The 27,783-nt window shown below is 39.8% G+C and overlaps 2 protein-coding genes across 3 annotated transcripts in view; one reads left to right on the forward strand and one right to left on the reverse strand.

Moving 5' to 3' along the window:
• The first annotated feature begins 196 nt into the window (after positions 1-196).
• Positions 197-11,393, forward strand: CMTM3 (CKLF like MARVEL transmembrane domain containing 3). 2 transcript variants are annotated; one of them, XM_048958866.1, is made up of 5 exons: positions 215-443; positions 5,486-5,641; positions 6,978-7,073; positions 7,821-7,938; positions 9,028-11,388. In XM_048958866.1, the coding sequence occupies exons 1-5, from the start codon at positions 336-338 to the stop codon at positions 9,054-9,056; spliced, it is 507 nt and encodes a 168-aa protein (XP_048814823.1). In that variant the 5' UTR covers positions 215-335; the 3' UTR covers positions 9,057-11,388. The 2 variants fall into 2 exon arrangements, with proteins under 2 accessions (XP_048814824.1, XP_048814823.1); XM_048958867.1 differs by lacking the exon at positions 7,821-7,938 and having other exon boundaries at positions 197-443; positions 9,028-11,393.
• A 3,766-nt stretch (positions 11,394-15,159) lies between these two features.
• Positions 15,160-27,783, reverse strand: part of CMTM4 (CKLF like MARVEL transmembrane domain containing 4) — a 34,202-nt gene continuing 21,578 nt past the window's right edge. Inside the window, exons 3-4 of the mRNA XM_048958573.1 lie at positions 23,433-23,531; positions 15,160-22,537 (exon numbers count right to left, since the gene is read on the reverse strand). Coding sequence (XP_048814530.1) covers positions 22,364-22,537; positions 23,433-23,531 — 273 coding nt within the window. The 3' untranslated portion in view covers positions 15,160-22,363. The remainder of the gene's footprint in view (positions 22,538-23,432; positions 23,532-27,783) is intronic.

The following is a 27,783-nucleotide window of genomic DNA, read 5'->3' on the forward strand; positions in this document are numbered from 1 at the left end:
CGTGAAGTGAAAATGACCCGTGTACCAGCACTCAGTCACCCGCGCTGCGTCCCTGCCAGCCCCCTCGTGCCGAGGAGCAGCTGGGGCCGTGCCGATGTGCGACGGCAGAGCCCTGCGCGTCCCGGCGTTGCCGCGGCTGTTCGGAACGGCGCGGGGCGGGGAGCGGCCGGCCGGGGGAGCGCGGGGCCGCCCCGCCCTTCCAGGAGCAGCCGCTGCACATTTGGGGATGCTGAAAGGTTGCGGGGTTTTTTTTCACGTTTCCGCAGTGTCATGATTTCCGCTTCCCTCCTTCAAAAAAAAGAGAAAAGCAGCCCACAGCCGAGCGCCCCGCAGCCATGGAGGAGCCGGCGGCCAACGCGGAGCCGCCGCCCGGGCTGCGCTCGCTGCTGCCGCCGCGGGAATTCCTGTGCTCCCGTAAGGGGCGGCTGCTGCTCGCCGAGGCGGTAAGGGCCGCGGGAGGGCGGCTGAGCGGGGGTCGGGACGGGGCGGAGAGCGGCGACAGCGCTGCGGATCGGCAGAGCTGGAAGGGCGGGGACGGCGGCCGGGCACGGCACGTTCGGAAACCAAAAGACGGGCCGGGTTACGCTTCCGCTGCCCGCGAGCCCCTTCTTGGTTGAAAACGCCTGGTTTCGTTGCACGTACCTTAACCAGAAATCCCGACCCGTGCACCGGTACGGTGTGGGAGGGAAGGAGAATTCCCGCCTGGGCAGTGGGTATCTATGAATCAAACCGGAATTCGGGATGGGGCCGGGGAGCTGTGCGTCTCATGGCAGCCATCGGCTCCTCACAGAACGCCCCGACCGCTGCAGGTCCCACCGCCCCATCCCTGCAGCACCCGTGGCTGTGGAATCACACTTGGAAGACGGCAAAGCCCAATCAATTCCTCTTTGCTTATTGGCACATACTTTTGTTACATACTGTAACGTTTACTGGAAGTCCCTATACAACCTCACGGCCAGTAAATGACAACTTCCACACAGCCTGGCTTTGTAAGATCTCCACCTGATGACATATTTGAGGAATACCGTTGTGGTCATGGCATCACTCACCCTTCCATTGCCTCAGGGAAGTGCTGGTTGGAAGTGCAATACGAATCACTCTGCCCTAGCACAAGGGGATTTATCCTCTAGCAGGGCTTCCCGAGGGCTAGACAGGCTGGATGCAGCTCTGACCCATCCCAAAGCTGCAGCCTGAGCCCACCCTGAGCCACTCACAGCCCCACAGACAGCACATCACCTCTGGGCAGCACAGAGGCAGCAGTAGTTTCTCTCCAAGTGTCAGCGTGGCCAGGAGAAATCCCTGAAAACCACAGGCCCCAGAATAAATCCAGCCTGCATACAACTAATGAAATATGGGGGCAAACATTTAAAGATGAGTCCTTGTTAAATCTACCAACTTTAAATGCATCTCAGCTTTAACTATGTATTTTTTATCTTGAATGTCTGATTCTGCTTTGACACAGTACTGATGTTGGGTGGGGTTCTAAGTGCAGATTCTGAACAGTGTCTTTTATTCAGAGCTTCTCATTACTGTTACTGAATACATCATTATTATGCAGCATCTTGGCAAGTCACAAGAAGTGCACTTCATCTGTCAGCCTTTAAAGTCATGCAACTATCAGCATCCCCTCATGGTAGATCAGGGATTCTCTGTACAGCTAAACAAATACCAAGTCATTTGTTTTTCTTCAACATCAAAGAAAGCAACTACCATATTCTGAAAAATGTCTCCCACCAAAGCAAAGAAAACAACTTGCAAATATATCTTGGCTGGGGTGGAGTGTTCTACTTCTCCTTTTCAATCTGTGGCTAAAAGGGAACAAAAGTTGGCAAATTCCCTCAGCCCAGTGACCTCAGTGGCAGTGGTGGGAGTCACCTCATTACACTGCTTTGTTTTGTGCAACGCAAGGGCCAGCATATGCTCAGTTCAGCTGTCGTAATTCACCACGCCTCAGTCAGTCTGCTATCATTTAAGACAGTGGCCACTCAACCATTCCTATTCCCTTATCTTGCCCTACTTGAGGTCCTGATGTACAGAGAGGACAATCTGGACTTACTTTGGGAAGGAAAGCCTTCAGCCTTGGCAGAATACTGATAAAGAAACTCAAGTAGCCCAGGATTGCCACGCTCGGGTTGAAGGCATTTTAAAAATGTAACAGCGAGGTACATTTTGCCATGAAGTGGAAGTGGATGCTCACAGTGTGGTGTGGTTCTTCATGTCAGCATGTACACAGCCCTGCGGGCCACCAGTGCTGGGCATTCTGGCTCTTCCTCTGGAACAAGTTGTGCTGCTGATGAAGCTGATTGCTGCAAGAAGCTTAATTATATTCTCAAATTTTATTCAGAGAAGGAAGTTGTTTTGATCTTCCTATGAATTTTTTATTCCATCTGGGAGCGCCAGACCGCCACCAAGCAGCAGTAACATCAAACACACACATAAGCTTTGCCATCTCTCCTTCTGCTGTTTACTCTTCCCGTCTGGCTCCTCTGCTTTCTAATCATTGCTCTCTCTGACAAGGTTCTTTTTTCCCCTCCCCCTCTTTTCACCCTTCCTTTTCTATCCTTTTCTTGTGCCACTATTTCTTCCATGTACTTTAAAACCCTTCCCTTCAGCTGTTCGTTTTCCCTAAAAACACTCAAGTTACTGTTTTCAAGGTCAATATACAATCCATGCTCTCTTCCTTCCCCGAAACACTTTTTCAGTTCCTAATAAATATGGTATGAACGTACAAGGTTGTCCTGTGTCGCACAATGTAGAAATCATTGTGCCTGTTCTTTTCTTCTTTTCCTGTCTGTCTTTTCTCATTTCAGTCTTCTCTGAACTGCACTTCATGACTGAAATCTCCCTGCTCTGCGCACAGCCTCCTTGAAGATCCCCTGGGCTGCAGCCAGCCGGCCCCGCTTCTACATCAGGGGCACCAAGAGCTTGGTCACCAGGAGCACAGTGGAGAAGTACCTGAATAGCAGAGACCACTAAGGCATTTCTCTCCGCCAGCAAACAATAACAAAATACACTGCTGTCAGAAGAGATCACCATTAGCCACTTAAAATGTTTAAGCCAACCTGTTGTTCTCTGAGCAGTGCACATTTAGCCACAAGCAGTGAGAGGCGCCCAGCAGGGTGTGTGTAGCTGTGCATAACGTTGTCAGCTGTTTCCTGGCATCCATGTCATCCCCATGGGCTGCACAGGGTCTGTTGTGTGTGCAGGAGAGGCAAACGCCTTCACATATCCTGCCTCTGACCTCAGCACTGCAGCAGGCCTCCCTTACAGAGCACACTACTTTAATTGTTGGAACTAAGTGTATTTTATACCTTAAACCGAAGGCTGGTTATATGATGAAGTGTTGCCTTCCCAGTGCCTGGCCAGCATAAAAAGCCAAGGAGCACAATATCAAGTAATTGTTACATGGGAGAAAACTTGTTTTTCGAAATGCAGTACCAGAAAAGTTCCTTTACGAAGAACTATTATTTAACTTTTTTGTTTTGTTTTGTTTCCATGATGTACGTTCCCATCCTCACAAAAAAGAGGTGCTCAGGAGTAAAAAAATAAAATTTAAAAAAAAAAATCAGGCCTCATTTTCATGGGACTTTTTATGACACCATTGCCAGGAGCTCCTATTTTGCTCTTTGCTGAACTGGAACTGCCTGCATCCAAATACTGCTCCATGGCAAAAGCAGACACAACCACACTGACCTCAGCTGCAGGAACAGCTCAGGCTCCTGAACTGCTCTCAAAGGACACAACCCCAGGGACCAAAGAAAACCCACAGTGTGAATACACTTTAATTAATACAACTGTAAAATACATCAAATGAGTTCCCTCTGCTGTGTGAGAACTCTGGTAAGGCTGCAAAGAGTATGCAAGCAATAGGCAAATAACAGGATAAATATTGACAGAACACAGCCCTGATGCAGACCAGTTTCTTACAACCTAATGAAACAGGAACAGTGCGTAAGCTTCTAAGATAAATATAGTTTCATACTAAAAATGTCACATCCTCTCAAGTTTCACCACCCAGTCCTAAGGAATCTAAACAATACACTTCAGTCACTGTCATCCTGGTCAATTCTTTTGGAATTTAGAACAAAAGCTTGTTAATTCCTTACCTTAACAAATCACTTCAGCAGGACTCAACTGTTTATTTGCCCCCTACACATAAACAGGCTCTTTTGATACATATATTGAGGGCTGAGGGACTCTTATACGAGCAATCAGTGTCTTACCTTTTAAGGGTAATATGGGTATTCCTTGAGGTACAGGTGATGCTCTCACAGGAACACACAGCAGCAGCAATGAAAAAAAAGCCATAGTTCTGAAATTCAATGAAGCAAATATACTGATCATCTCAACTGGAACATTTACACTATTCAGAAAGCCTTATCTGCCTTCTAAGGGGCCATCTGGGGGAGAAGTATGTCTACTTTTAAGATCAGACGAGCAAGAATGTGAGAAGCATCCCAATTTAGAATTAAAACCCTCCTAATCTATTCCTCAGACTGTGCCTACCGTTATGGCAACAAAAACCATCCTTGAGCATCTAAAGCCAAAAGGTGCCTCCAAAGGAAAGGCTGGATGCAGCAGTCCAGGTGTAAGTCAGCACATAACTGCCGCAGAAAGTGTAGTCTAATGTGTTACCTACCATGAGACAGTAGAACTGGAGCCTCTTGGATGTGACCAGCTCAAAGTACAGGACTGGAGAACTGCTCAGTTTTGCCCCAGTTCCCTCACCTCCCATCTTCACACACAAGTACAGAAGCTGGAGATGTCCAGAACGGCAGCACAGCGCTCCGGTACTGTCTGATTTAGGAGAAAGTACATTTTCCTTGGTCATTTTTCCCACTGTAGAAACACCTTGAACCATAAGTCACATATTAATTGCATTTAAATTGAGGGAAAACATGCTTTGTTATTTTGTAGAGTTATAAAAAAAAAATTATGGAAATAAACAGATCTATGGGGGTAGCTATAACTCTCTAAAACAGTTGTCTACACTGAGAAACCGGAACCAGAGACAGAGAAATCACAGAATAACTAACTCCTGTCTTTTTTGTCCATTAACAGTAGACATAATTTCTTTCAACTCAAAGAAGATTAGAAGTGCTGAGTTACTTTTGGTACCTGAGCATTTCAAATGACAACTGTCATGGCTGAAAGCTCAAAGCTCTGTTTGCTTGGCAAAGTTCCACTGCATTTTCAGAATTATGTTGTCAAGAGTTGTTTACAATCCAGAACGAATTACTGGCTCAGATAGGTGAAAATCTACCAAGATCTCTGGAGAGCCAAATGTACACACTGAAATAAATGGCATGACTTCAGATTTATTCCTCAGTGAACGAGAAAATTCATTTTGTGCAAAAAAATAATAAAAAAAAAAAAAGTAGGAAGCAAGATACACCATCATCAGCCCAGTAACACTTCAAAGCTGCTCAGCTGCCTAAGGCTCTGCCATTCCATGTGAATAATGAGTGTTTTCCTTTTACTCTAGGTGCTGTCATTTATCATCTTTATCTGCTATATTGCATCTTCAGCTTCTGCATTCATGATGGCACCACTCCTAGAATTTCTGCTGGCACTGTTTCTTTTTTTTGCCTATGCCTCTAAACTTAATGAGAAGTTTAAAGGACTCTACTGGCCTTTGACAGTAAGTGAAATATGAACTATAACCACAGATTTAATTGTACAGTATAAGAAAAAGGACTATACTGAGTTCAGGCTGGCTGCTAGTAGTTTTACTCCTGATGAGAAGTTTGTCCCCTTTACCTTTCATTCAAAAGGTCCCAAAGCACTCTTTAAATTATGTTCTACAACATACTATAGCTTTCCAGGTATTGACACATAGCACTGCTTTGTTAGAGCACAGGATTTTTGCCTGGGCAAATGGTTTTCAGAAGCAGCCAACATCAGCCTGAGCCTTTCCATTGCTGAGGTCTCAATGATACTGCTCCTCTTACACATGGTGAAAGTGAGGCATGCACTTGACTGCTTTTAAAACCTCAGGTACAAGCTGTTCAGATGCAGATATCCACATGCATTTAGATACTCACATGCTGACGGACAATTAATTGTGTTAAGTGGGGATGTCCTGCTACTCTTGCTGGCAGAGGTCGCTGGCTGCTCTTTAGGTCATTTTTGCATTTGCAGTTGCAGGTAATTACTGCTCAGTGACCACTGGATGTCTCTGCTGCTTCAAAAATGCAATACAAAGAAAGCATTAATCTATCAGTACACATTCTTTGAAAGTAAATAAATCACTGATGTAGTCAGATTGGGCTCTCTCTTTGGTACAGCTTCACAAGAGTTTACCCTGGTGAGATTTGAATTAGTGCTCTCAATCAATAAAAATACCATTAGAAAGGCCTTTGGTGGATAAAACAATAGTAGTGACTATGAAAGTTTGCCTGCTTTTCAGACAGTAATCTCAATTTCTTCATACAGAACTAAGAAAACAAGCACTTGTATGTTTGTTTATTATATCCATTACCACAACATTCTCCAGCTGCAGAACAGAGGTAACTGACCTCGCTCCAACTCCAGACCAATCAAGTTTCTCGTAGATTTGTCTTCTGAGACAGTACCTTACCTGTCCATCTGGCCTGAAAATGCAGACCTCATTGTGAACAGATCAAGATACCGTTCTTTTGGCTCACATGATTTACACAGCCCTACGAATCACAGTTCTTCCTTTATTGAACCGTTCACAGATAAGGCTGCTCCAGCACATCACTACTTGTATTACAGGGCATGGCTCCTGCCCAGCAGAGCTGCACTCTCAGGAGCTGATGCCAAGATTTCAGTCATATTTCACATAGAAATATTTCCCAGATGAATAGTTCATTTACTAAAGGCTGTAGTCACGTTCCAGCATCAGGCAAGTCAGACAGCACCAAAGGCTTACAACTTCCCAAGTGATTCTCAGAGGATCGTGTGTGTCAGAATTATGCGACTGAGCTGATGCTCCCACACTGCTTATTTTACAGGATTTCCTGCGCTGTGTCACTGCTGCTGTTATTTACTTTGCCATTTCAATCGCTGCTGTCTCAAAATACAGTGATGGAGCATCCAAAGCAGCCGGAGTAAGTAGATGTCAGCTTTCCTCTTAAATAGTTTAATGAACTGTGTAGGAACACGCATCAGAAACAAATTTTGACCCTACTGCAAGTAGTAAACACTTGAATTAAAAAGTGAAGAATTTGCCTAAAAAGCAGGGAAGAAACAGTCAGTTATGTAGGAGAACAGGTTCTGAATCAACAAACAGCTGTTTTCATCCTAATACTACTGCTCAAAGTTAATGGCATGACTTTGGGAAAACACTTATTCTGATTTGCAATTTCACTAGCTGTGCCAAAAAGATAAAGCTCAACTGTTCCTGCCCAAAAAACAAATGTAGCAGAACCAGCAATAATAATACATGTAACTGCTAAGGATGGTCCAAAATAAGTGATTTCACCTTTGTGCTTCAAATGCATAATTTTGCTTGGATAAACTGAAACAATAGCAGTCATCACTTTACCCTCTTGTATGTGGGCTGTCCAGGAGAAAGCCTTCGCTATTACTATCAGCATGTTCAGAAATAAGATACAGCTTCTGCAGTTGCAACTTGACTACAGGTATCAATAATTTATGCATCATAAAATTTGCATAAAGACATGACAAGCTAGGCAAGAACTACACCCAGTACTGTAAGCCACTGAACTTTACTGAGCAATCCCAAATCAGACACAATTTTAAAAGTAAGATCTTACTGTAATTTGTCACTCGGTTGATTTGTTTTGTCATTGATAGACATGTTGTTAAGGATCACATCAATTCTGCCATTTTAGGTGTTTGGATTTATAGCCACAATAGTGTATGCTATCGATTTCTACATAACATTCAATGACCTGGTTACTTTTCTCAAGCAAGGCAGTTCTGAGTCCCCTGAAAGGCGCAAGTCAGAAGGTAGGTAAAATCCTTTTGGTCATACAAGCATGAAATGTGATTCTTCTCTATTTCACCCTTCGTTTGCCAGCAAGAGCACTCAAATAGCAAGAGTTCCTAATCTTGGCTACCATCATTTGGTACTAAGTTTTCAACTAAATATTCAACTAAGCCAAATTATGAAGGTCCTTAGTATTAAACCAGAAGAACTGGAATTTTCACAATTTATTAAGATCCTAACAAACCAAGAATTTGAGATTTAGCTTCTCAGAGTTGTGTGCGACCTAACTTTGAAAACCTCCTAAATCCAATTATAGAAGTAATTGTGCAGCACAGATTTTTGTGAAAGATGACTTAAAGGAACAGATCATAGGAAACAGTGTTAAAGAGATTAAAAACCATTCAGTCCCACAATCTGAAATGGCCACAGAACAAGAACAAGATCAGGTGATTAGGGTATAAAATTAGACTAAAGTTAGAGTCTATTGGCCTGGAGATGGAGAGAGAAACTTTTGAACTTGCATACATGTAGTCAAGCAGCTGTGCTGGGGGTGACAGTGAAGAACCCCTGCCCTGCAGCACTGCTCCTCCAGCATAAGCCACGTTCATACGGTGGCTCTCAATGACAGGGGACAGAATTCTCTTGCTTCTTGCAAGCTGAGTCTCACACTTGGGCAAGATGCATCTCTGTATGCCCACAGGGATTTCTTAATGCCCCAGAGCTTCTGGCTTTCAGATCTGTTTAACTGGCAGTGCGTAACCAAGACCTGCATCAAACAGCAATACTTCAGCACAGGAAGCATACTGTAAGCAGGCTTCCTCTCAGTGGTCACACTAACAGAAGTATCTTTGCAGCTTCTTTCATTTGAACTGTTGTCTATCTTGCTGTTGTGGCATTTTCGCCAACAAGTCCTCTGAAATGTCCTTTAAAGCTGTATTAGCAGGTTAGTCAGAACTGGCACGTTGCAAACTCCTCCCCTAAATACACCACATCCTTCGAAGCAGGCACCCACAGAGGAGCAGCAGATCTCTCTCAGCAAGAGCTAAAGCTGCTCCAATTTCCAATTTGTTCTCATTATTGTGTTTTATTTGGTTTGTTTTAAATTTCAGATGAAGACTCCGATTCTGACTCAGACTGAAAAAACAAACACCAGCCGAGTGTGAAGGGAAGATAATCAAGCACTTTCCTCTCTGCTGACTGCACTGCCAATTGAAACATCTCTCTTACTTCAGCCTCAATATCCTCTTTCCACTTCACTGTTTATGGAATCACCAAAGCATAGGGCAGTGATGTGGTGAAGGAGACCATTCCCAATACCATTAAACACTCTTTCAGAAATAAGGATACGTAATACAGAACTAAGGCTTCTACAGATTTCAACCTCCTAGAGGTCTGCATCCAAACAACCCTTTGTTGTTCAGCATGCAGCGTGCCAAGTAAATGGGAACACAGTATTTTAAACTTATAGCAGAGCTTTTAACATGCTTTCTCAATTCCAAGTCTTTAACACTTACTTCTTGCTTTAATACTTCTTGCTGTGCCAAAGAGGCCCAGAATGCCTCTATTTCACTTATATTTTTCTTGATTAACTAACAACATTTATCTCAAGTCTGAGCATTCCACTATCTCAACCACATCAAGGCATGGATTATAGTTGGTTTCAGTACATCAGTATCTGCTGCCTAAATGTCGATAACAAGTGACAACTGGAAATGAGCAGCAAGCATAAATCTCGAAGTGTAACGGTGCCTCATCAGACATTATCACTTTTTAAGCTGCCTGGATGGGGTCACGTTCTCATTTTCTGCAGTTTCACCTCAGATATGTGGTAGCACAGAAGTGGAATCTTACCAGCCCCTTCCTACTGTTCTTGTGGAAGCCCTTGTACATGTGCGTTTGCACATACAGGTAAGGAAGGCTTCCCAAAACCACCCAGCTACACCATGTGCCTATGAGAGCTTGCACATGTTTGCGTGCAAGGTATCATTGTCTGATCTCATGCTCTATCTTGCCAACATTGGTCTTCCAATGAGAAACAGCGCTGTAGTTGCTCTACTGGGTCCACAAAACAGATGATTGTACCGGGAAAACTCAGGATACCTGGACTTCCAGAGGGCAACTTCCTTCCCACTGTGAAGAGGTAAAAAAGCCAACCTCCAAAATAAAGAATGTCTGCACAAAATCCATGTCCTCAGCCCTCACCCTCGCCTCACAAGGACAAGATTTACTTTAATATTTTTGGGAAAAACCTGAATTTACAAGAACATGTTTTCATGGGTAGCACAACTTAACTTGCAAATTGTGTGCCAACACGTAAGCATGTATCACTTGGAAACAGCATGGCATGCTTCTCATATATGGCATCAGGTATGTTTCAAAGAAACCTGTATACATTAAAATAATTAATACAGCAGAACATGTTGCTTAAAAAAAAATAATTAAAGTGAGAGCAGATGGTACTAACAATAAATGAAAATAGAGCTAAAACAGCAAAAGCAGATTTCATTTGGAACAAAATGACTGCTTGGGTTCCAATTCCCTGCTGGCAGCTGGCTGCTAACAGGCAAAAGCACGGTACCTGACAGTGAGCTGGTGCTTGGGAAGGTGCTGGCCAGATTTGGAGATGTCTACCAGGCAGCTTCTACAACTCCTGTTCTCACACCACTGAGGGAATAAAAGCAAACCAGATGTTTGCTTCCAGATGTGATAAATAATCTTTGCTTTTCTGAAAAGAGCTCATTGGACCTTTTCTTATTTGAAATCCTCTCTTTCCTCTCTGTTGTCATGTTTTACTGACACTCACTGTGACATCAGGAGATCTGGGCTTTTTATATTCAATTTATTTGTATTTTTATATTATTTTTTTAAGTGTACTGCATGCCACAGCCAGAAACTAGTACATGGTTAATATTTAGAAACCATGCTGGATTAAATCTCTTTAATAGAAACACTGGGTGTCTTTACTTAAATATCTCATCCTTGCCTCTGAACAGTGGGAATAACACTATTTCAGGCAACTCTGACACAAAGGACACTGTATTCTGGAGATGCAGAGGACAGCACTGGCAGCCAATCACACATGGTTACATATTTTGCAAGGAGAATCTTCATCCTTACTTAAGCAAATAATAATAAATAACCAAGCATTTGTTTTAGCATATGTAGTAGGCATCAGATATATAGTGACCTCATTTGGCAGATAACAACACTGTAAAATAAGATTCCCCTTTGGATTTACCCTTTAAAGACACACAGTCAGTATAAATGCTTGTTAAATTTACCCATCAGAATAGTCAAAATCAACAGGAAAAAGCAATCTTGCTCACAACAAACAGAAGTTGCTTCAGGACTTCATTAGGCATGTGCTGAATTGCCTGTTCAGACAATGCAAGCACTTGATGATTTCATTTATTTCTAAGCAGTTAGCTCCCAGGGTCGAGTGGTTGCTTGATTCCAGCCTTTTAAATAAAAAGATCTATTCCCACGATTGAAATAAAATGCATTTGGGTATTTTATGAACAGCATTTCAGAAAAGGAAATCCAATTTAAAATAATTCCTTTAAAGCCAATACTTTAAAGTCCGGTGCGTGGCAGAAGCAGTCTGCCTGGTTTTTGTTTGGCTTGTTTTCTGCACTGTGAAGATCAAAAGGAGTGGGAGCACTGTTTTCTCCACACTCTTGCCAAATGTTACGCCTATGGTGTGCAGTCTTACTTGTTTTTGGTGTGCCAGCAGTATCATAACCAAACGTGTCTCTTCAGTGACAACACTCATCCCAAACAGGAGCTGTTCAAAAAGCGTACAGGTTGATGTATGCCTTCATTACAACTAGAACACAACAATCTGCATTTTGACTTTCTGTGCATGCTGAACAGCGCTCAGCAATAGCGAAACCTGGGAATTCAGAAGACCTTTCCCAGCACCCTTTCAATTCAGGCTCTGCTGTCCTTTGCACACGCTGTACATTACTCCACCTCAGGCTGCTTTTCACCTGTGTTATTCAAAGTCCTGAAAGCCTTACATTTCCAATTAACAAAATAATTTCCAAGGTACTACTAAGCGATCCATCTCAGCCCACGTGGTATTTGAGAAGCATGCTTTCACCAGCCTGGTGTGCTTAAAAAGCAGATGACTATTTAATGCTTGGCATAGCAAGCAGATGTTTTTAATTCATTACGCTTTTGTTCACCGTACAATTTTCTAAGCCTATATTTTACAGCTGCATCTTCCCCTGCTAGGAAAACAGTGGTCTGCATCAGGAAGTGAGTATGTACTTGCAGCCAGATACTGGTAATGCATATTCTTGATACCTACGCTTCTATAATGTGTAAAACAAGGCAATACGTATTGCTCGTAGGCTCAGATAAACCTTCTAAAGTTAGCTTGTAATTTTGACTTTGGAGAGATTAAAAAAGTGACTTCAACAATCAGGACACAAACTGCCCCCTAAAAGCAAAGACAAGGCACGTACCATCTTATATTTTTACATATGATTCACCTAGCAGCCTTGGAACTCTTTCTGAGCTTATGTTAAGGAAGCACAAGAAATTTACATAAGTACTGAGAATATGAGTCTTCTTACAAGGTATCTGGGACTCCTTTTTATCAGGAGTACTGGTTTAAAAGTCAGGATGCAAACACATCTTGCTTTTTCTAAATAAATAGAACTGTTTAGAAAAATAAAGCACACTCACCTCCACTGCAGCACCTTTACTGGAAGATGTCACAGTACTCCGAATGCTGTGCAAAACTTAGAAGATAAAACAAAAAGATTACATACACTCAGAAAACTTGCTTTTTCCACCTATTACCTTGAAAAAGAGAACAGTGATACCAGCATTCATTCTGAATCAGGCAATACTTGTGCTTTTATGTATTTTGGATGTTGCCCATCACATTTCATTAGCCCAATCCACGACATTCATTAAATAAGAAATCAATCACAGTCTTCCCAGGAGAATAAAGTCATTCTTCAGTGTTTAAAAGACAGACAAAGTAAACATGATTTGTTCCACAGCTGATAAAGCTTCTCTGAACCACGGAACACCATGCCAGCAGCAACATGCCACTACATCCAGCACTAACCATTTGGTTACTTGAACAGCATCAGTTACATTAAGGTCTGATCTCTAGCAAGTACAACAGATGTAATACCACAACTTGTTAAGACTACCACTGCTGAGCACCTACCCGAGCAAAATGAACCAGTCTATCTTGGTGAAGAGATGCACAAGCACATGTCCGTCCATACTGAATCCTTCCACAAAAGCTCATTGACACACCCCAACTAATGTCACCAACCTCCCCCCCACTTGCTATCCTCCTTTGCAGACCTTCAAGCATGCAATCCACATTCCCACAACACTCACTCAGCCATCTGTGCACCAAAGCCATCTGAACACCCAAAATACTGGTCGCATCAAGGTAAGATACGTGACCTTTAGCCCAGGAGATGGCAGAGCACTACCACTCACTGCACATTTTGGTCCTCAAATCCCTTCTCAGTCCAGAGCACGATGCTGCAAACCCAAAATACAGTGTTTTGTTGTTCCAGTGTGCCACAGAAACCTCCAGAGTCATAGAAACCTCAGGCAGAAGTCTTTTGTTCAGCTGTTTTGTTGTGTTTTTGTTCTTTTTTTTAACTCTATGACATTGTCTTGCACAGAAAATGCATTTAGCAACTGCACTTGCTGCATAATCAACTAATCAACCATAACACTGAACTTATATATTGCCTTTACAGATGAAGACAATCTTTAATACTTTAATACGTCCATTTATTAAACAGGAAATCCTTCACAAATGATTTCATACCATATTGATCAAAGTAAGTGTTAGAAAACTACAATTTTCCCTACATACAAAAATACAGACTTTAAACACTATGAAGAGATAATCAGAAGAGTACCATGAAAATCCACAGAGCTCAAATCGTCAAATATCAGAAGGAAAATCGACAAAGACATCTAAATTAAAAATTTACAAAAAGTAACGTGCCCATATACAAAAGACTGGAAAAGTAAAATGACATTTTAAACTGATAAATACACCGTTTAAATTACACTAGAATTGTATAGATTTTTAAAATAAGGACTGCTGTATTCCAAGATCATTCTTCAACGTGTGTTTTTGTTCAGCTTCAAACCAACAGAAAACAAGGGCACAACATATTGAAAACCCATTATTGGTATAAAAAAACAAGTTAGGGGTTGTGTTTTCTCGTACAGTTGCCTTCGAAATTGTTCGCACGTTAACAGCATGACATTCACAAACAGAGCTGGAAGATGCTATCCTTACACATGTGAGCTACTGCTGTTAACAGTGACAAGACAGTGATCACAGCCAGTTGGTACTTCTACAGACAGCACTGAGTTTATCAGCTGGTCTGCGTGCAATCTAATTCAAAACACTAAAAATACTTACCAAATACCGTGAGATTGCTTCAAGGCTGTACATGGGCTCTATACTAACATTAGTTAGCTTGTGAGATTCTTCAAATCCTTGAATCAGAACATGCTTTTGGTGATAAATGGATGCCTTATCTTGCAGACTCCTAAGTCAATGGGGAACTTTGCCTGAGTAAGGACAACAGAGCCAGTTTCTGCATTTGCAGCAGCATATACAGAACACTTAAGAGATTTTCCTTGGCAATATATTACAATTTTTTGTACTTCAAAAGTGAAACACCAAGGGTATTACATAGCAGAAGCATACCCATAAGTCAGAAGAAAAACTGTACCCCCTTTGCTCAGCCCCGAGATGCAACTCTAACCCACTGCCTTTGACTGACATTTCTGAGCTGTTCACAACTACAAACCTGTCAGTATAGGAACTATACCCGAGGGACAAGTCTTACATCCAGGCCCAGATGTTCCTTCCTCAGACACCATTAAGTATACATATAGCTACTGTTAGGAATGTTTAGATTGCATCTACTGTGTTTCTCTAGGGGAGCCCAAATTAGCACCAAGGATACAGAGATCCCACACTGAGCGCTTCTTTATACACATGTCAAGGAAACAGAGCTGAAATACCTTCACTTCAGCAATGTGCTTCAACTTCATCTTTCAGGTAGCACTTGAAGGCAGAGCAAAAAAATGAGACCATCTTCTGATTCACATTCTGAGAAGAAATTTGCTACACAGTACACAGAGGTAAGACAACAACCAGTAGCAATAAACTGTTTTAGCAGAAACAAAGCACAACAAAACCAGAGATATAATAGGGACTCACATTACAAAAATAGTGTTTACTGGTTTAATAAATTTACATCTCAGTTGCTGTGGATGACAGGTGTTATACCACACATGGAAGGCACCCTAGGTGAAGCAGTATTTCGGTATTTGTTTACAATTCTGTGAAAAGACGTACAAAGTGTCAACTTTCAAATCATAACTGAGCAAATAAATTGCAGATTGAGAAATAAATACATAGTTTACTATTTTAGTGTGGGTTCCCGAACCCTTACAAACTTCAACATATACAAATAGTTTCAAAATGACAGTAACACAGAAGCCTAGACAGATAAAATGATTAGCTAAGTCATTCGTTATGCCAAAACTGTTATATCTTAAGTACAGACATCATTTAAAATGCAATTAATTGGCCACAATATATAAGTCACAATATCTTCTTACTCTAGAACTGTGACATGAGTTAAAGCTGGATGAACTGTAGTGCTAAGATACACCCTCCCTCTGCAATAATCCAACAAGGAGAAACTGGTAAACATTTGAGATAAAAGAATAAACAGTAGAAAATGAAGGTAGCAACTGTTGTAATAAAAGGGTGCTAGCTAGAACCACTTCAACCTGTAGACATCTGGATAAATGTAACATTGCTAGAAGTACTTTGATCCTTTGGGATTAAAATCCTTTGGGATTAAAAGGTTACCAAAAGTGATAAATCAGCCTGGTTAACAGAAGGTATTTTCTTTCAAACACGTGAAGTTTTTAACTAAATATGTCTATTGAGACATGTGTCCAAAGCAAAACAAACACAATACCCTGAAACTTCCCATATTCTAGACAATAGTCCTTGACAGTCAGAAAAGGCAGACAGTCGTATTTCATGCTGTTACTCACATCCAGATGTTAGTAAAATAGCTGCAGGGACCAGCCCCAGTGAAAGACAAGGAAAAACAGACACTCTCTGAGTAAGGTCTGGCTATTGCTTTTTGAAATGCTCTGATGTCCTCCTTCGGAATTTATGAAGATAGCTTCTATATCCTTCCATATAGGCTAACTGGCTTTTTAGAACTTCTACCCATGAAGACCACAGCATACAGATAAAACCTCAATAGTAAACTCAAAGCTCTGTTATAAATATGTCAATCAAGGTAACTATGTATATTGTATATAAAATTAAATATCTTCTGTTTGCCAAGCATAATTTAAAAAGGAATATCTGTGGCTAGTTATAAAAAAAAATATTTATTAACCCACAGAGATTAAAAGGCAATTTCACCAAGTCATCCATCCAGCACGCTTTTGAAAGAGGTGTACTGGGACTCTGGATAGGGAACTTCACCTCACCACATTCTCGTGATAAACAGACAACCTTTACTTCTGGGCATACATAAGAACAATTCTTAAAGCTGAATATTCCCAAAAGAAAATTGGATTGTGTTGTATATTCTAAATTAAAGGCTTCTATAAATCACAGTGTAAGCAGATTTTAAGACAGATTATTTATGGAATACAAATGGCTAAACTATGGGCAGATTTTAAAAATACAATGCAAAAATAAGACCAAAACAACAAAGGAACCTGCTCAGGCAGGGCAGTACTCCTCTGGCTCTATCAAATACCAATTTAAGTAAGTGGCTAAAATGGAAAATATCAGAAAAAACTCAGAGATTTCCTGAATACCTGTGTGAATTCATTTTTAATCAACTCCTTCTATTAAAATAAAGCTAGAATTTTTTTTCCAAAAAAGGCAAAAAGCAGAACATTCTGCTGGGTTTTGTACCCATTTCAGATTCATAGAAAACGATTACTTTCATTGCCATTAAGATTAAAATACATATCTGTACCTACACGTCCTTTTGATCTTTGTTAGTTAAAAGGCCCCCCAAACAAACCATAGTATTTTATCTTACAAACGACAAAATCAAAGTCCCAGGTTCAGGAATGCTACACAACAGCTTTACTTGTCTCAGTGGGACTAGGCAGAAATCCCAGCCTGAAAGAATGCCTTCCTCCAGGTACAGAGTCCTCCTGATGAAAGCTCCTGGAGGTCCTGCAGGCCACTGTGAACCAAGTGCTACACTTCAGCTGAGTAGAAGTCATTAGATAATCACATTATTTGCCAACATACCTCAAGCTTTAAGGCACGCCATTAACAATGTTGGTGTCAAATCTCTCCTACCATTTTGTATGGCCAGCATGGCCCTGCAATTAGGGAGATAAGAACACTTCTAAGCCTACTTTTTTTTTTTTTTTAAACCAAGTCCAAATGTCTCCATCTCCACTAAGATGTGAGGGAGATATTTTTCCTTCTGCAGTAGGGGATTATTCAAGTTCACACATCATTTTCAAAATGCCAGGTTACTGAACATCAAGTCTGGTTGTCTCTCTTCTTCTGACCCTTTACCACATCTCAAATTCATAGTTGTGCCTAATTTTTCATCTATCCTAACTCAGGATGTTTGGCTCCAGAGCTTTCAGCACAAGGCTGTACTGATTTTCACGTACAAAACTGTTCAGAATCTCATCAAAGGAGGAGAGAGCACATTATTTTCTACCCAGTTTGAAATGCTACTAAGATGGAGAGGTTTATGCCCCACAAACACAGTCAAAAAAAAAAAAAAAAAAGAAAAAGAAAAAAGAAAAAGGGAACCTACACATGTGGGAATGCTTACAAATACATCCAAGAAAACAGCAGATTTAGAACACAGACTGAAGAAGGGGGGGCGCTGCATTATAAAGCCACATATTAAATAAGCATTTGCTGTACCTGCATGTTCCCAAAATAGCACAAAGATGGCAAATGTCAGACTTGTTTAGGACCCTATAAATTTATGGGAAATTGAAGGTTGACTCAATTATTAACAGTCCACACACAGGTTACAGTAGATGAATTTTCCGGTGTGGTTCACAGCACTTTAAGAAACAGCAAGCCTGCTGTACTACGAAGGGACAATCATCACGTGGTGCAATGTAATTCACGGAGGGAAAAGAAATACATAATTAACAAATTGGATTTTTTCCTCACTTCTCCCCTCCTCTTTCTAGACTTAATAGTGAAATATAAACAAATACATTAAATCAATTTAGATAATATCACGAGATGCCCAATGAATCACATATGAAGCCTATAAAGAAGCACCCCATGTTACTGATTTTATTTAAATTCTCACCTAAGAGACACAACAGAAGATGACGAGTTGTTTCCAAGGCACAGCTCACTGCTGACGCCATACTTCTGAATATAAAGCCAATGATGGACAGAACAGACTGAGATACAGGCATCGAATCTCAAAGGTCAGCACCTTGTCTCTCAGAAAAGGCAGAGGTAGATGGCAGATGATGCTAATAATAACCTCTGAGCATATGGTTCCTTATAGAAAACTTAGGAAGAAACACAAGCAGTATTATGCCAGATGGCTTCCAAAGACCACAGGGGAAAAAAAAAAAAAGATCCCCCAGCAGATCCATCCCCAAACATTATAAGCTATCACAGATGGGAAGAGTACCATACTCAAGCAGGACACAGAAAACACTATTCTTATCTTCCTCAGATTGAAGCAGTCACTATACATATCAAGGCAGAACGGTTAACAAAAACTAGATATAAAACAAGACAGATGAGGCATGAATTTACAAAATGAAAGGAGCAAGCAGAGTGTAGGTAGGAATCAACTTTACTAAGAAGCAATTAAGCTGCCAAATCATTCTTAATTATCATTTAAGAAATTTAATTCTATAGCAGGCAGTTGCATACCATCAAGTGAATGCACAATAAACCTGAACTAAGACTGCCCAAACTGAATAGAGTATTAACAGGAAAATACCTATTCTTACAACACCATACAACAGTTACTCTGTTGCTCCAATCATTTCATGTTAACTGATCTTTCAAGCCTGTGCGTAGCATGCAATATTTACCCTCATTTTTACACACAGAAATACACGGTGATGGCAAATCTGAGGGCTCAGTTTTGACTTAAGAGGATTAATCAGAATGCCATTACCATTTCAAGCATCCTATTCCCACGAGATTCATCTGTTTAGCTTTCATTTTATTTTATTTACAGTGGTTTTTGGATCCCTTTGTAGAGCTAAACAGCACACTTGAAACTAAGAAAAGCCAGCAAGACCAGCTGGCTGGAAGAAGTAACTTAGTGCCACTTTTCTAAGCAAATTTCAAAAAGGCAAATCACAAAACCTTTCTGACTCATTTTCTTCCGTAAAGATTTCATTTATTTTTTTTTTAATTCTACTCTTTTAATGGCTGCAGGTTTGATAACAATCTTAACAACAAAGATTACTGCTTCTTCGATACACCACATGAAATTGTAATTGTAAAGGGGGTGGAATTAAGAATGCTTATGTTAAATGAACTCAGTGTTTCGATTTTAGTTGTCTCATAGCTACTTTATTTCCCTTTTCTATAAACCAGATAGCAAATAATGTCTCTGTAGAGTAATAAATGCTTAACTTAGATTTTAAGAAAGTATATACTGTACAATACTAAAATCATCTTTGGTCCCCAAAATAAGGAAATTACAAATTTACATTTGTCTTCCTGTTTACAAAGTTATCAGATAGTAGTTCTTTTAAAAAACTTTTTAAAATCATATTCTCTTTGAATTCTACCCTGAAAGCTGTGCTAAGCTCAAGTCATGAGTGCTGTAAGTAATAAATACTGTTCTCAACTCAGGAAAACTTATTTACCATGTAATAGCACTCAAAGTCATACAGGAATACTACATATAAGATGAAGTATTATACAATATTAGAAATATAACTATCATTCATACTAAGTAAGCATTTGTCATTCCAGCTAAAGATAAGAAGCTTTCTGCAATCTCACTCCAGAACAGGCCCTGCAAAGTTATCTTTTGTCCAGGTTAGGAAAGGTGTATGGATTTTAAAGATACCAAATTCACAAACTTGCAGATGCACGAAATCTCCCATACATACCTCTGAGAAATCGGAGAACCAGAATCATCACAGGGACTACAGAAGAGGAACAGGACATTCTCCTTCATACGTGTTACTGCAGTCCTCTCATTAACCAGCATCAGGATATACTCATAATGAAAAGCCTATGCTTACCCTAACCTCTTTCCTGACGCCTAACTTCTGCAGGTACCATTCCAGAAGTATCCATCTTCTGCAGAACAAGATCCTGTATTTTAATAAGGCTTTTTCTTTTTTTTAATAACATTTATGCAAACTGCCTTAATGTCTGTTTACAACTCCAGTCTACATATGTCTGTGCTACTTTCAAGTGGACTGCTGAAAAACAGAAGGGCTAAAGCAACTACACTGACTTCGAGAAACTTATGCCACATTGAATGTGGAACTGTCATTTACATTTCATAAAACTCATTAAACCCAGTGAGACTCCACCTTAATAAAATGTTGATGCTCTCAGCTCAACAACAGAAGTTAGCTTCTACGTTCTAATCTTTTTTTTTAAACTGACATTACCTTTGGTGCTAACTTTCAACAAACTACAATAAAACGTTAACGCAGGAACTGGAAAACCATTATTGGTCTAGAAAGGCAAGTTTTCTTTAACCTCATTAATAATTCTTTAATTTTAAGTGAAAATGCACCATAGACACAAAACCCATGAAAAATGCAGACATTGGTTTTGTTACCAGTTTTCTACCTGTCGGTGTAATTCCATTGCTTGATCCAAGAACTGCAATGTAAGGTTCAAATCTGGAACACCCTCCGTTGCTTCTGGTATTAAAGACACCCAGGCACTTGTACTGACTTTGTTTGATATAACATAGTTTTATATATTTAAAAGTCACCTGTCTGCAGCGTATTGCCTATTGTTCAGAAGTTAACTGTGCTTAAGAGCCGTATATAAGTTTGAGCCGTACTCACTTAAGAGTACGGCTAAACAAGATTAATACAAATTGTTCAACTCTGATGTCAAATAATGGATTACACAGATTAAAAAAAAAATCAATCATTAAAAAAGCATTGAAATATTTAACTGATTACTCACATTTCAAGTTTTGATTAGAGAAAATACCTTTATCTTAATTGCAAGTAAAATTAAAACAAGAAAACTTCAATTAGGTAAAACCATTCCTCAACAAAGAAATATTAGAAAAAATGTTTGCAGATATATCCAATTCAAAAAACAAATTTTACCTACTACCAACAGTTTAACTTTAGAAAAAACAAGTAATCCTCTAAACAAGAAGCATCTCAGATGAATCACAGTATTGCAATCTTAGAAACACTTTATATCATAAATTTTTGCTAGTTACTGCTTACCCTAGGCTTCTCAGAAAGGTTGAACCTTAAAAGAAAAAAGAAAAAAGACATGACTGGAACGCAGGTTTACCAGATGACAATTCATCCTCTCTCCTTTAGCACTGTGCCCCTCAGCATTCTCTTTCTCCACCCTGCCTCCCAAGTTTCCTCCACCCTCCACCATTTTGGAATGAAAAACAGCATGTATCCAACATCAGCAGAAAGTTCACATACTTGCACTGGATGCATTGTGGTGACCATTCAATAAGATACACTAATCTTGCACAAGTTCTGATACAAGCAAGGTCAGGCACGAACTGCATGTGATGATTTGCAAATAATCCAAAGGATAACTGCCTCAGCATTAAATCAACAACCAGAAGACAGAAGAGACTTTCATGTGGCAGCTAGGTGAACGAAACAACAACGAAACGGCGTGCAATCTTGCAGGTGAGAACTGAACTGCACTGCCAAGGCTGCACAAGGAAGGATACAGAGCGTTGCTGGACACGATACATAGTAAAGTTATTGCTACTTGCCCCCCACTTCCTTTTCATGTGTATTAAATTTGCTCCTGGTGGATTTCTTTCTTATATTAAACAAAAAAGATAGCTCTGGTCTTAATTTTTATGACAGATGAAGAAACAGTGGCAGAACATGTATATTCAGAGCTTGCTCTTAGGAAAGGGAAGAGAAGTTCTGCGCAGTAATCCAAAACATTAACATACTTCAGAACATATATATAATATATTATACATAATATATACAATATATGTATATATATGTGGATGTCTTGAAAAGATTTTGCTTTTGAATGGCCAACATCTACTGCTTTCATGAAAACAGCTTCTGACTTGATGCTTCTCTGCACATATCTGGGCTGGGCATTCTTTGCCACTATCTGATTTTCCTTTTCTTTCTTAAATAAAGAAAAAACACTTTATTCCATGAGCAAGTTCAGCACTTCTCTCTTCCCTCTGCAGTCCCATCTAGATGCTGCTCTCATGCATCCAGACGCTGAATCTCCGGGCGATGATCTACTTCTCTGGATTCTGTCCGAGCACGCATGTAATCACTGGTCTGCCGACTGCTTTGCTGTCTGCTGTTCATTCGCCACTTCTTAATAGCTAAATATGTGTTCACAGCATACACTGCCATTGCCAAGAAACCAAATATCTACAAGAAGTAGAAAGACAAATTTTGAAAACAATAAGCATAGTTTCATAACAAATTTCTGAGAAGTTTAGCTTTCTGCTTTACTTGCACTGATAGATTATCACAGCCTACAAACCTGATGTTCTTCTTCAATAAACTAGAGAATTCGTGAAAGCTACTAAGATCAATGATCCAAGAAAACTAAGTTCTTCGTCTACAAACACAACAATTACACCTTGCAATGCAACTTCACTGGAAGAACCTCTTGTAATAATATGGCTCTTCATCCAAACAGTTCATTTGTTCCTCAGGATGCACCTGGCAGTGAACAAATGACAAGAGATGGCCAATCTAGACCATCAGCCTAGAGGATTTGATTTGCAGGTCTAGGTGTTTCTGCAGAATTTGTGCGATTTTCAATGTCTAGGTTTGAAAAAACAAGCTTGCCAGCTCAAGGACAAAGTTAACGTGCTTGACTTTATTGTTTTAGATTCTAAAATCTTTAAGTACCACTACACTCCATCCACTAAAATTGATCTTCTGTGAGCAAGAAGAACTCAGAAGATTACGAAAAAAAAGCTCCATTTGGTAAGAATTTTTGACTATACCTTTTCTGTAAACTCACAATATAGAGTTGTATTACCTAAGCTAGGTATAGATAAAGAAGCAACACTAATAAAACTGGTAAAGCATTCTCAGCAAGCTGTTTTCCTGTTTGGTCATGCCCCAAGACGTGAGACTAAATTCAAATGAAATCAACATTCTTAAAACCAAAATTACTGCATACCTAACTGTAAAATAAGAAGCAAATTGGGAAGACTAAGGTAACAGAAATATCACAAGAACACAACTAAAAGATTATTCTTGGTTTTAATAGCCACTTAAGTGACTCATAAAAAGAAATTCAAATTCTTACCACAGCAGCAATTTCTGCTCCAGTTTTATGGTTTAAAGCAGCAAGCACTACAGAGGCAATGAAGAAGAAGAAAGTGCTGAGTCCAGTGTTGACCAGATCCTAAAAAAATAATAATAACAATCCTTCAGCATGATTAAACAATAACAGTCCACTTATTTTTATTACAACTGATGCAACAGGAAAAGGTTAGAACAAAAGTTATAGTAATACTTTCCCACTTCCTATGTAGTTTATCACACGTAAAAGATGACAGATTATTACACAGGAAATGTAGTGTGTGTGCACATCACTATTTGAATTCTATTCATATACTAAGTATAAATAAGGCACCATTGTAAGCTCTGGATGTTTTATCTCAATGTCTGCTGGGATTATTAAGAATCGACTGTCAGCATAAGCAATGGGTAAAGCTGTTCCATCTCAGCTGACACTGAAGTAATTTGAATCTCCAGCATTAACACTCCCCTGCTCTCTTTCACATTACAACTCTCCATGTGCTGTCCACATAACACTCATGAGTTTGACTGCAAGTTCTTTGAGGCCTTATCTGTACAACAGCACACACCCTGCAGTTTCTCTATGAAGAACAGCTGCCCGCATTGGATGAACACACAGGTTTATCCATGTCTATCGCATAGGATTGATGTTTCAACTAGACACACCAGAACACATGCACAACCACCTCGGTGCTCTGAGGTGTTCAGAGAAAATTCTTGCTTTGCTTTAAGCACCAAAAAATGCTACAAAGCACGGAGCTCAGTTATGCATACACTGCACGTGTCACCTGGAGTTCAGATAATTAGGCCTTACAAAAAACAAAGGTCATTAACATATCACTGGGACATAAGTAAATTCCAAACGGCAAGCTATTAGCACAAAAATGATTACATCAGTATAAGACAAATTAGAAGCATGGACTTCAAGATAACCTCAACAAAGAAACAAAGGACTAGGTTTGCCAGGGAATAGCTGTTTAGTATGTTATTCTGCGCATTTCTTTGCAATTTTTTGAATAAATATTTGATGCTTATTTACATAGCACTATTTTTGTACACTACACAGCCATAGGAAATAACAGACTACCATGGTAACTGAAAGAATGGAGGAAGGCAGGGCTCAGGTAGGTCTGTGCAGGAAGCAGAGAACGGCAGCTCAACAGAAATACCCTGAAGGAACCTGAAATCAGTGAGAGGTGAACACTGTCGCAGCTAAAGGGGATGGAAAGAAAACTTGTATTCAAATTTGCTGTACAACTTAGACTGAGACACAGAAAAGGAAAAATCTAAAAGACTGAACATGTCAATCCCAGCATTTAAAAAAAAAAAACACCTCATTGCTACTTTTTACTTAAAACTAAAAGGTAAATCTACTCTACATGACTCTTACACGTAAACCAGCTCACTTCCCACTTCTGATCCATTTACCAGAGAATTACTATTTCATTATTAGAACCACATCTTACAGTACTGTAAGGAGTTATGCTTAGAAAATTGAAGATAAATATAATATTTGCCCCATAACTAGGTTCTGGATATGTAACACAAAGACTCTGGACTGATCACTATCATCCAGCCACCCTAAAAAAAAGTACAGGAAAGAAAAAAAGTGGTTAAGCCCAACATCTGTTTCTGCAGCCATCATTTGAGAATGTTTTAGTAACTAATGGTGAAAACAGAACCTGGTGCTGTGCTGTTCACACAGAACATGATCCGTTTGAGGGCAATGACTCAGTGACAGCTGGTTGTCAAAATTAAGCACACCTGAGGATGAAGTGTGCAAGCTAGCACTGAGGACCGATCCTCATCTAAAAGGGGGATTTGGCCTTTCTGGGAGACTTCTACTGCTCCTCACTATTTCTAACCATGTATTCAGATTTCATGAGCCCAGTGGGTCTGTCTTAGCAGGAAGGAAACATAAGGAAGTCGTGAATCCCTAAGAAACAATTACCATTTTTTCACTTGCCAGTGTACAACTAAAGGCAGATACTTTATTCTGTTCAAACTCAGTGAGACAAATACTATCTTGCGTATAAAACAAACAAAATTGGTATTTCACTTAATAGCTACTGCAGTTCTAATGACACAATTTCTTATAAAACAGAGAACAAAATTTAAGAAATAGAGATATTAGAAAAGAAATTACATTCTGCAATTTCTCCAAATATCCACCTCATCAACTTGGAGTTTATCAGATCTACCCGCATCCTGAAGTCTCCAAAAACAGCTTTGGTTCTCACTGCACAAATCTTTTCTCAATATATGGCTAAATAGCATTAAACATTTTCATCAAGTCTCCAGAGTAAATGTCTATACCACCAAGGATGCTGAAAGTAAATACTGAGGAAAGGCCATCCACACTGATGATGCCCTTTGATTAAGAGTATTTTACAACCAACAGACATAACCTACAGAACAGAGACAAGATCCTGGGAGAAATAACTAAGAACTTCAGAATTACCGCCGGTAGGCATCTCGACATGTCGTGCCATGACCGAAAAAGAAGATGAAAAAGCACTTCAACATTCCATTGCACATATGGATACAATAGGTGCAAGGTGGTTACCATACCCTTGTAAGGGACATCGGAATGCTGCATTCTGGTCTGGTATCCACATTTTTAAAATTATGTTGAAAATTGAACACGGTGAAGAAAAGAGCCACAGAAGCTACTTGAAAGGAGGATAACATTTCTCACAGTACAAATCAAAGAACCTGAGCTGTGCTGAATACGAAAAAGATCACGCTGCATGCATGAATGATGCATGCATGAAGACTCCTGAGTTTAGATAATCATGAAACAATAGCTGTTCAGAAATTTCAGCATGGAAAACCACACCAAAGATAACAGGATAACAAAATCAGCAGATGAACATTTAAGAATGAAGACATTCAAATTTACTTTTATCTGTAAGTTAGGTAACATCAGAATAAACAAATCAAAGTTGTGCCCCTTCCTATTTCTTATAATCCACGATTGCTATTTTTTTTTTCCAGACACATTTTTTATTTCCACACGCTCAGATTTGTGTTTACAAATGACTTAACAGTTCAAATCTAAAGATTTCATTCCATCTTATGGTTCTGACACATTCATTTCTACATTTTCATCTTCATTGTTCAGGTTAAAATCCTTTAACGGAATTAATTATTAATTGGTTTATCCCTTAAAAAGCTAAAACTAACATAATTTTTCATGTCCACAAGTCAGACTGTTTGGAACTTAAGGAGCAATGACATCAGAAACACTGTCATATAAGTACATACTAGTAAAATCAAAGATGCTTGCATCACTGGAGGCATTTAATCCCAAATTTGGTACATACTACTTAGACGAGAAAATAATCTACACTGGTTTTGGAAGAAGTCTGAGCAGAAACAAAGGAGAATGAACTACATCAGAAACTCAAGAAGCAGAGGACACTCCCTAAAGTAACGTAGCTTTTCTCCAAATATGAGAAAACAAATAATCTTGACAATAAAAAGAATAAGGTAATTGAAAAAAGATGAGTCCTTTCAAATCTGGCCATGATATAGCTAAAGTTCCTACTATTATATTTATAGACAAAGTAAAAACCACATCACACAGATAAAAGAATTTCTGCTGAAATTACAGCAACCTCATGAGACAGTACGCTGTGCCACAAAACACTGCGCAAAGCTGCCATCCATGGCAGAGAATAAAATGTATGAGCTGAACCAAATCCACTCTACACAGCTGCCGTTCCATTTCTCCTCTGCAAAATGGCCTAAAATTAAAGATGGATCTCTGACCCCTCACTATTACTCGCAAGTCATTCTGTTCAGTCACCAACAGTCCTAATAGAGGTATTAATCAAAAGGAGAGCATCCAAGGACACATAACTGCCTTTACCACCTATGTGTGCCGCTCAGGAGCACAGGGCAGAGCAGGCACCTTAACTTACAGATGTCAACATGTTTCTGCCAAGACAGCATTTATACTGAAAATGTGAGGTTTTCTTCTGCTTATTCTGCTGTGAAGTGGGCATCTCTATCTAGATAGGTAATTGAACAGTATTCTTTAGCCTTTAGGTTGAAGGGCCTGAGTAGGTACAGTTCCTGGGTTCATGAGGATGGAAAGCCTGAAGCAGTGCTAGGAATGAGGTCTGATAAGACCTCAGGAGATGGCAATGCCATTCACTCTTCTCCAATCAGTACTTCACAAGGTTGAGGAAGTTCTTCCCCTTGCTCCTATATGAAATTACCAATCTGAAGTTCACAAATGTACTGTCAATTATCTAATTCAATCATCCCTACTCAACCTCACAATTTTATTCTCTAATCACACTACTGCACACTGTAATTTTTTCCATCAGAATTACTAATAGAAATAA

Source organism: Lagopus muta, chromosome 12, assembly GCF_023343835.1.
Source record: "Lagopus muta isolate bLagMut1 chromosome 12, bLagMut1 primary, whole genome shotgun sequence".
Lineage (NCBI taxonomy): Eukaryota > Metazoa > Chordata > Aves > Galliformes > Phasianidae > Lagopus > Lagopus muta.